Consider the following 9,831-nt stretch of genomic DNA (forward strand, 5'->3'; position numbering starts at 1 on the left):
TCTTTACACGCATTCCATGCAAGACAAAACGTCGTCAACAGGTTCTTGCTTGGTTACCTGCTTAATACTAGGTTCCTTTATCCAGCTTAACAAAGCTTCTAACCTTCACATGCATGCCATATGAATACGATGCAATCGCCATCCGGCCACACTCTGGTTGCTGAGTGAATTTTCCGAATTTTCAGGCTTATCGGTAGGAAAGCATATTTATTGTCGGTTCGTCATTTAGGTGAAGATCTGGCTTTTCTTTCAGTTAAGCATGAGCGATTCGCCTATGTCCCTCGTATATTTACAGCGAAGCCCAGCTGGAATCGGCGCCGAGTCCTACGCTATCCCAATTATTCGCTAATTCCCTTTGTGCTCATCATCTGCTCGACTGTCTTGTCTTAAACCATATCTCAGTGGTTGCTCAACGCATGGACTTTGGAGTTTGGATTATCTGCAATTTTACCCCATCTGTTTTGATCCTTTATTCCCCAAGCGAGAGCGACCAGATGGCCCAAAATCCTGCGCGCAGCTTTTAAATACCCGAATGAGACAAACTTGATAGCGCTGGAATCCAGTGTCCTCAGCTCATCGAAAAGATATCAGATCACTGTATGTCTTCCTAGGCTGGAATTCGAAATAAGGTCGAAGGTGCACAAAGTATAGTGGCAAGCATTTTGCTGTGATCCGGAAGTCCACCCAACTCGAACGATTTATTAGACTAAAATCTACTTCCGCTGGAATAACGCAGGCCTGGAGGATGCGCTAAATACGCCTGGAACCTCTCTTTTGCCGGGAAGTATGACACATTTTTCGCCATGTCTGACAAAGCCACCCACTTATGTCAAACTTAAACTCCACAAAATCATGTGCATCCTCGACCAACGGGAAACAGTTTCCCTATATATTTTTACCATTCTGGAATAAGCTGTCAGCAGGGATCATTTATTATTTCCGCTTAGTGCGACGTCTGTGGACATCGGTCGCTTAGGCCTTCATGAAAGCATCGGCACTTAACACCCCAAAAAATCCTACTTCCATTAGCTTGCACAGGATTAGTTACCACTGACCGTGTTAGGGTCTGTGATCACCAGTGGTGGCATCCTGTCCCTTTTCCCCAGTCTTTAAGCCACGCAAGCCGAATCTGTGACCATAAGTGACAACCCCTATAACAGAGCCCACTGGCCTCCGGCTTCATACTCTGGCTCAAACTTAACCCAGTGAAAAAGTGTGGAAAATTTACGCGACACAGAGCGTGTGTACAAGCGCGCAGCATTTTAATATCCCAAAAGTTAGGTAAACATGAATGGGGACGAGTAGCTTCCTTAAGTTAGTGCCTTATTCGGTCGGAAAAAGTTTACATGCTACAATGGCTTTAACTTCGATCAGTGTCCCCCGAATTAATAGGATCTCAGACAAGTTGCTAATTGGCAGTGCCTCTTTTGAGGCATGCCCTAGGATAAAATTCCGCCGCCGAATACTGGACATTCTGAAGATCACACCATCGACGTTGAAATCCACATGTCTCAAAAAAATAAACCAGATTGACGTTTTATCAACTGCCGAGTTCGTGAACTGATTAACCAATCACAGCGCTCAGCTTTCCATAGCCCAACTAACCCAATTGAGCCGATTGCCGACCTTCGTTAATCAATGAACAGTAGCGCACCACCGAACGCCCCTCCGTACCCCGCTCAAAATCGGACACTCATTCCAGGTACGTTCATGATAATATTGCACACACATGAATAATTTCATGGAGAAATTATAAGGCTGCATGCGTTACCAAGTTAGGTCGTGATGCAGTTGCTGAGGCTTTTTGGGGGGGAAGGTCGCGGAAGTTCCGAATGTATTTAGAGGTTGAACCCCCCCCCCCGACCACGATATAGGTGATCTAAGATTTTTAAAGGCTGCCAACAAATTGGCCGAGTCACCGATTATATTTCGGGGAATGTATTTTCCGGTCCTCACTTAACGGCTCTTTCCGGAGCATACTGGATCCCAGTAAACACCAGGGTCTGTGAACAATTATACATCCGTTTCAGCTAGTCACAACTGCGCACACCAGTCGGTGCCGATGTCGATAAACTTCAATAACATTTGCAACAAATTAGGGCTGGATCACTCCATATTTCTTTGGTATAATCACCCCTACTTAGTCACTCCATGACCCATTCAGTTAATGTATCAGTTTCCTACAGAATGTCACCCAAATTGACAGAACTCAGGTATAGAAACCAAGCATTTGAATGTGCACTAATGTTCCTGTGTGCGGATCTCTGAGGTCTCATCGTTTGGATGCCTGTCTGTTCACAGAATCACCTGGGTCAGGTGGGAACGTCGAATAAGTAATTCTAAGGAACACCAAGTAGTTTTCAGGTAATGCGCTAAACAGAACCTAGGAGAGCTACTCAAAGTCAATACCGGATGCTTCATGTGTTTCAGACCAAAATCTACATCAGTGGGTTGGATGTTTCCAACAGTGGCTCGACTGGCACTCAGTTGCGGCACTTACGTCCATTTGATCCGCTCATTCTGAACCGTGGCCTATAATACCCTACCAGTTTCTAGATTGCTACTATAACTTTCCGCCCCATAGAGCCCTTGGGATTCTGGGCCGGATGAACTTTGCCTAGCGTTATTCCCCCTGGCTAGGTTGCACAAGGGGATGCTGCACAATAGCTAAGCCAATGGCTGGTCTTGAGGAACCAACTGTTCTAGTCATGAAGGCACAATTGTCATGCCTGTCAACACGGACACAGACATCCCCGACGACATGACACGTATTCTCGACCTAGTAGACGCAATTCCGAGAGCATCAAACGGGGCTTCGCTCTTGTGGAGGTTCTACTGGCCCTTCAGGATTTCCAGCTCCCTTGTGCTTCTCTACCGTCATGAGAAGACTGGAATTTACCGTGGTGTGACGGTTTTCGCACCGCATCGATCCACTGAGCTGTACTGAAGGGTGTCCCTGCAACACTCACAGAGTCCCTCATACCAGGTTGCTCAATGGTTAAAGGTCTGACAAACGCAGTATTCTGGCACACAGGTTGGTGGTTGAAACATATGGCGACTTATTCCGTAAAAATGGTAATGCGTTAGCATTTCCGGCCAAACACCGCTGCCTTTTGGTTAGGCTTTTGAGCCAAAGGCTTTGACTGAGGACCTAATCGTCCTCCTGTCTAGGTGTGGGCGCCCTGGCAGTATCACAGCCGTCGTACAATCATGACATTTACAGATGACAATACTCTCAGGCCACATCGGCCATCGCGTGGTGCCATCGTCCGGGTCCTCTTACTCGCTTCATGCAGCAAGGCACGTAAGCCAAAACAGGCCACCGCTGACGCCTCCATTCTTTCTCTTTCATATACTTTTTCTTCCCCCCGCCCTTCTCATCCCATTGATAACTCTCTCCGTGTAAGTCTAGCACTTAGGACTGATGACTCCACTCGTCTTGCATCGGTTTCGCGCGCAACGTCTACTCGTCACATGGCGCCGACTTCCTCAGGTACCTCCAAATCAATCTTCAAGTCTCGATACCCAGAACATCTGGCCGCCTTCAATGTCCGCACTCTGAAGCAAGCAGGACAATAAGCTGCTCTTGCACTCACACAGGACTCACTTGGCATTTATGTGTGCCCTGTTTCAAAAACGATGATTCAAGATGCAAGCATAGTGATTAAGTTAACTGCTCCGTCAGTCTCCACTTGATTTTGGCTGCGCACCTCTGGTGATCCAGAGGCTGTTGCGGCGAGATATGCAGGGGTTAGTATCGTGCTTAGTCACCGGGCGGAAATATTCTTGCTTGACTAGGTACTCGGTGATAGTCGCCTCTGTGTGGTTCGCCTGGCCTGCGCACCTTGATCCAGAGGCTGTTGCGGCGAGATATGCAGGGGTTAGTATCGTGCTTAGTCACCGGGCGGAAATATTCTTGCTTGACTGACTAGTCGGTGATAGTCGCCTCTGTGTGGTTCGCCTGGCAACGCCTGTGAAGGAGCCTCAGAAGCGGGAAGTTGATGGATGTCTGCTTGTCGTGTCCGTTTACTCCCCAGCTGACTAGCTCCGACGCCGTCAAAGACATGTTATGCGACGCCATGAATGCCCTGCTGCGATGAGCTAAAGGCTCAGATATGGTGGTGGTAGCCGGAGATATGAGTACACAAGTGAGCAGGCTTGGCCTATCTGAGACTCAACTAGGAGGTCAACATGGACTGGACTCGGTACGTACGGACAGCTGTAAACGGTTGCTTCAGCTGTGTGCTGGTCGCAGGCATACCGGCCACAAACGCAAATCGCTCACGTTGCCACTAGCTACCGATAGCGCAGATCAATAACTGACTGTCGGTCGTTTTTAAACACGTTTGTGGATCCTGACCACACACTTGTCCGGAGTCGCTTCTCCCTACGTCTCCCCGGGCCGCGTCAGGTGCGGACGAATAGCTTCGCAACTGAGAAACTGGCAGATCCTAATATTGGACGAATTTACCAGAATCGTCTTTCAGGGTCTCTTCCAAATGCTCTACTATCAGGGGTTAACGTACACGAACTAGATTGCTACCTCTTTGCATAGCGCTAGGAATTTCGCCTGTGGTACGGCACCACCAGGTGCACGCAAGCACCGGATATCAGACCGAAGAGTGCTCAAATCTCGAAGGAATATCCCAGCCGCTCTCGAACATAACTCGTTGCGTGGAATTATCAGACGTCAAGTGAAAGTGAGCGTGCAAGCCGACTGTCAAAGATGATGAACAGAGAAAACCAAAGAAATGGAAGAGGCCCAGAAAGCTAGTAACGCCCGAAGATTACTTTAGTTGATCAGTTCGACCGGTCCCCTGAAACCACCCGTGAGCGAAACCATCAAGCATCAGAATGAAACGACCATCTCGAATAAAGAGCGCCCCTACCAGTGGGCTGAACACTTCGACCAACGACTCGTGGCCACCAGTTGGCACTGTTAGAGCCCATAGGTGAAGTAGAGCCCTGGACGATGAACATGGAACCACCTACGGCCTCGAAGGTTTATGACTGCATGTGTTCTCTCAAGCACCACCGAGCCTCTGGTCCGGATGACCTCCCACCCGCATGGTTCAAAGATGGGGGTGAAGTCCTCAGTCAGCGCTTGTCCGATCTGTTTGCTTGCATTTGGAAGAAGGAGTCTGTCCAAGACAACTGGGGAGAATCGGTGATAGTGCCCGTTTTCAAAAAAGGGGCGCGTAGTGACTGGCAACCACAGGGGGATCAGCTTGACCCCGGTCATAACGAGACCGTTGGCGTCAATTGTGATTCATCGCCTTACGGTGGCTTGTGAGACACTGAATCGAGAGCAGTAAGCCGGATTCCGGCCTTGTAGGGGTTGCGCTGACCAAATCTTTACACTCTGTTAGGTGCTAGGACAACGCCACACGTATAAACGACCCACACTTTTAGTATTCCTGGATTTCCTACCGAGAACCGACCGCACTATTGTGCTCAGATGTAGTCATAATAACTGGAGGTTTCAATGATTAGGTAAATAATAATAATAATCGTTCAGCTGTAGCGCCCTTTCGGTGCCTAGCTGCCATGCCACCCGAAGGAAGCAGGAGGGCTGGGATACTGCCAGGTTGCCCAGGCCTAGACAGGGGAAGTCGAGCCTGTGAAGGAGCCTCAGAAGCGGGAAGTTGATGGATGTCTGCTTGTCGTGTCCGTTTACTCCCCAGCTGACTAGCTCCGACGCCGTCAAAGACATGTTATGCGACGCCATGAATGCCCTGCTGCGATGAGCTAAAGGCTCAGATATGGTGGTGGTAGCCGGAGATATGAGTACACAAGTGAGCAGGCTTGGCCTATCTGAGACTCAACTAGGAGGTCAACATGGACTGGACTCGGTACGTACGGACAGCTGTAAACGGTTGCTTCAGCTGTGTGCTGGTCGCAGGCATACCGGCCACAAACGCAAATCGCTCACGTTGCCACTAGCTACCGATAGCGCAGATCAATAACTGACTGTCGGTCGTTTTTAAACACGTTTGTGGATCCTGACCACACACTTGTCCGGAGTCGCTTCTCCCTACGTCTCCCCGGGCCGCGTCAGGTGCGGACGAATAGCTTCGCAACTGAGAAACTGGCAGATCCTAATATTGGACGAATTTACCAGAATCGTCTTTCAGGGTCTCTTCCAAATGCTCTACTATCAGGGGTTAACGTACACGAACTAGATTGCTACCTCTTTGCATAGCGCTAGGAATTTCGCCTGTGGTACGGCACCACCAGGTGCACGCAAGCACCGGATATCAGACCGAAGAGTGCTCAAATCTCGAAGGAATATCCCAGCCGCTCTCGAACATAACTCGTTGCGTGGAATTATCAGACGTCAAGTGAAAGTGAGCGTGCAAGCCGACTGTCAAAGATGATGAACAGAGAAAACCAAAGAAATGGAAGAGGCCCAGAAAGCTAGTAACGCCCGAAGATTACTTTAGTTGATCAGTTCGACCGGTCCCCTGAAACCACCCGTGAGCGAAACCATCAAGCATCAGAATGAAACGACCATCTCGAATAAAGAGCGCCCCTACCAGTGGGCTGAACACTTCGACCAACGACTCGTGGCCACCAGTTGGCACTGTTAGAGCCCATAGGTGAAGTAGAGCCCTGGACGATGAACATGGAACCACCTACGGCCTCGAAGGTTTATGACTGCATGTGTTCTCTCAAGCACCACCGAGCCTCTGGTCCGGATGACCCCCCACCCGCATGGTTCAAAGATGGGGGTGAAGTCCTCAGTCAGCGCTTGTCCGATCTGTTTGCTTGCATTTGGAAGAAGGAGTCTGTCCAAGACAACTGGGGAGAATCGGTGATAGTGCCCGTTTTCAAAAAAGGGGCGCGTAGTGACTGGCAACCACAGGGGGATCAGCTTGACCCCGGTCATAACGAGACCGTTGGCGTCAATTGTGATTCATCGCCTTACGGTGGCTTGTGAGACACTGAATCGAGAGCAGTAAGCCGGATTCCGGCCTTGTAGGGGTTGCGCTGACCAAATCTTTACACTCTGTTAGGTGCTAGGACAACGCCACACGTATAAACGACCCACACTTTTAGTATTCCTGGATTTCCTACCGAGAACCGACCGCACTATTGTGCTCAGATGTAGTCATAATAACTGGAGGTTTCAATGATTAGGTAAATAATAATAATAATCGTTCAGCTGTAGCGCCCTTTCGGTGCCTAGCTGCCATGCCACCCGAAGGAAGCAGGAGGGCTGGGATACTGCCAGGTTGCCCAGGCCTAGACAGGGGAAGTCGAGAGGCAGAGGTCGGGTTCGAACCACGGACCTTCCGGTCAGTAAATTCGCGCTCCAACCACTTGAGCCATCTCGCCCCCAATGATTAGGTAGGACGCCTCAGCTCGTTAGAAACATGCCTCGGTTGTATGTTTAGTCCGAACGAAAAGTGTAGTGACGATAGTTAACATGTTTTGCAACCGTGTGCTGATCATCAACTGTTTTTCAGCAGTACTGAATTTTTGATGCAGTGGGAACCGTTGTGCTATCTGGAATCCTACCATCAGCCCTGGAGTCCGATTGACCACATTGCCATTAGATACCGCTCGCGTGGTTCACTCCATGACTACCAATCCTTCTGAGATACACCTTGTTTCAGATAACTACCTCGTTCGGTGCCGGTCTTCATGAACCTTTTCCAGTAAGCCCCAGAAAAGAGCTTCCCGCTTAGCAGGAGAGAAGCTTTGTGTGCCACATCATCATAAGCATCATCGACAGCATAACCTTAGTGTTCAACCCAAATACTTCACTGCCGTACATTCATGATTTATTTGAAAGCTTTATTGTGAAGAAACTTATAGAAGTGGACGATGAGTGGACATAATCCTGATCTGCCACAATCAGTCCGGGGTTGCCAAAGCACGAGCAGTGGAGATGCACAGGTCGGGTCAGTAAGTTCACGCATTAAGCACTGGTCCATCTCGGAGTCAGGCAATCGGGCTGGAAACTGACAACAAGAACGCTATTGCCATCGATTGGCAGCCATATTTTGTAGCGTCTCCAACAAGGCGCAGTGGAGATCATGCGGTCTCCATCCTGAAAGGCGACTAGCACTGATAGCGCCAAAACGCTTTGTAATCTCTCTCATACCCTACTGCCAAGTCAAACGTTGGCCATCTCTCTGCCTCCGCCACTCTGAAACTGACTTGGAAAACAGCACTCTTTTCGGAAAACGATAGTTCAGCATGTGCAATACATGGCCTAACCAACATAGCTTCTAGTGTGAAGCACATTCTTTAATGGAAGTCTCCGCTGCACAACTGAAAACTTGCTTTCCAATCGCTTCGTTAGGGATTCGCCTACACCGACCCACTTGAGCTATCATCATCATCATCATCATCATATCATCCATCATCAACGACAGCATGACATCAGTGCTCAACACCAATGCTTCACTGCCGTACAGCCATGACTTATTTGAAAGCCTTATTGTAAAGAAAAGAATAAAGGTGGATGGGGGAGGGACTTAGTGCTAGCTTAACACAATCATTCCGAGGTGCCTACACCTCCAGAAATTCACTCAGGCAATCTGGACAGAAACTGACAACAAGAACGCCACTGACATCGGGTGCCAGCCATATCTTGTAGTGTCTCCAACCAGGCACAGCGAGGATCACGCGGTCCCCATCCTGGAAGAAGAAATCATGCCATCGACCGGGTCGCCTTAATCCCCGAATGCAGCAGGATGGGGAAACGAAATCAGACAGTAACTTGGTTCTGACACCATAGCCTGTTTTAGTGGCGCGCTCGCCCAGTCGTATAATAGCACTTCGTACTTTGAGGGTGAGAGACGCAATTCGAAACGCATGGTAACATCACTTAGGTTATTTGGTGTGTTTCTTATCTGAATGGAAACTGAAAGAAGTAGCGCAACATTGGCCAAATATTCAATGAATTTAAGGGCTTCCCAGGAAAGAAGGTCCAAAATTAGGGTGAAAGACAACAAAAGTTTCTCACTTAATTAATCCACTATTAGGTTATGGAGAAAAGGTGACAAACAGTAAGCCTGAAGGGCACCACTTTTGGTCATGTTGGGAGAGTATTCCCAGCAGACCTTAACGCGCCCGCAGGTATATAGTATGATGGTTGGAGGACTGTGAAGAAAATGCGTGGCACACCATTGAAAGATAGACATCCCCACAAAGCAGCGCGACCGAGCCGGACATTACGTTCAGACATGAGAACAACAATTATTGTTTTTCTGTGTGACGATGCTCCAGCAGTTGTCGTGAGGTAGAGATATGGTAAATGCAGCCACGACCCGAACGGAACTCTGCTTGGTTTTCACGGCTCTCCTCACAAAGGTGCTGGTATTCCTGCGTGGGATCATATCTGTGGGCAACTTGGAAGCGATCATGATCAAACGGGCACTCTGATAATTGGCTGATATTCAGATATAACATCTATTTTGAAGACAGGAACGACATCAAATATCTGCTATTCCTTTGGCACTTCCTGTCTTACAAATGGTGTGCACAGGTGATTTCGAGCTGAGTAATTCTCCGTCCTTAGACAAAGCGGAGAAAGACAGTAAAAACCTTATCCCTTCATCTTCTGTTACGACCGAGCCAATAAAGTCCCATTGTGACCTTTGACCTTTATCTTGGAGATATGTATCACTGAGGGATTAAACTTGAATCGGGTCGTGGCCTGGTTCACAACCAAACGCTAAACTCTGCACTCCCGATTTCGAAAAAGTCTGTATTTTGCAGCCTGGCTTATTGTGGCTCCAGTGACAATTTTTTCACGACCTATCCTTAGCAACACTGGATGTCCTACAGATGAATGGTCTCCTCATCGGAGCGGAAAAA

At 48.7% G+C, this 9,831-nt stretch overlaps 1 protein-coding gene across 1 annotated transcript in view; it reads left to right on the forward strand.

Annotated features, from left to right (window-relative positions):
* Nucleotides 1-6,619: 6,619 nt before the first annotated feature.
* T265_07270 (hypothetical protein) overlaps nt 6,620-9,831 on the forward strand; it is a gene marked incomplete at both ends in the record, with an annotated part of 29,019 nt that continues 25,807 nt past the window's right edge. Inside the window, one exon of the mRNA XM_009172748.1 lies at nt 6,620-6,929. Within this exon, the coding sequence (XP_009171012.1) occupies nt 6,620-6,929 (310 nt within the window). The remainder of the gene's footprint in view (nt 6,930-9,831) is intronic.

This window comes from Opisthorchis viverrini (genome assembly GCF_000715545.1).
Source record: "Opisthorchis viverrini unplaced genomic scaffold opera_v5_163, whole genome shotgun sequence".
In the NCBI taxonomy this organism is placed as follows: domain Eukaryota; kingdom Metazoa; phylum Platyhelminthes; class Trematoda; order Opisthorchiida; family Opisthorchiidae; genus Opisthorchis; species Opisthorchis viverrini.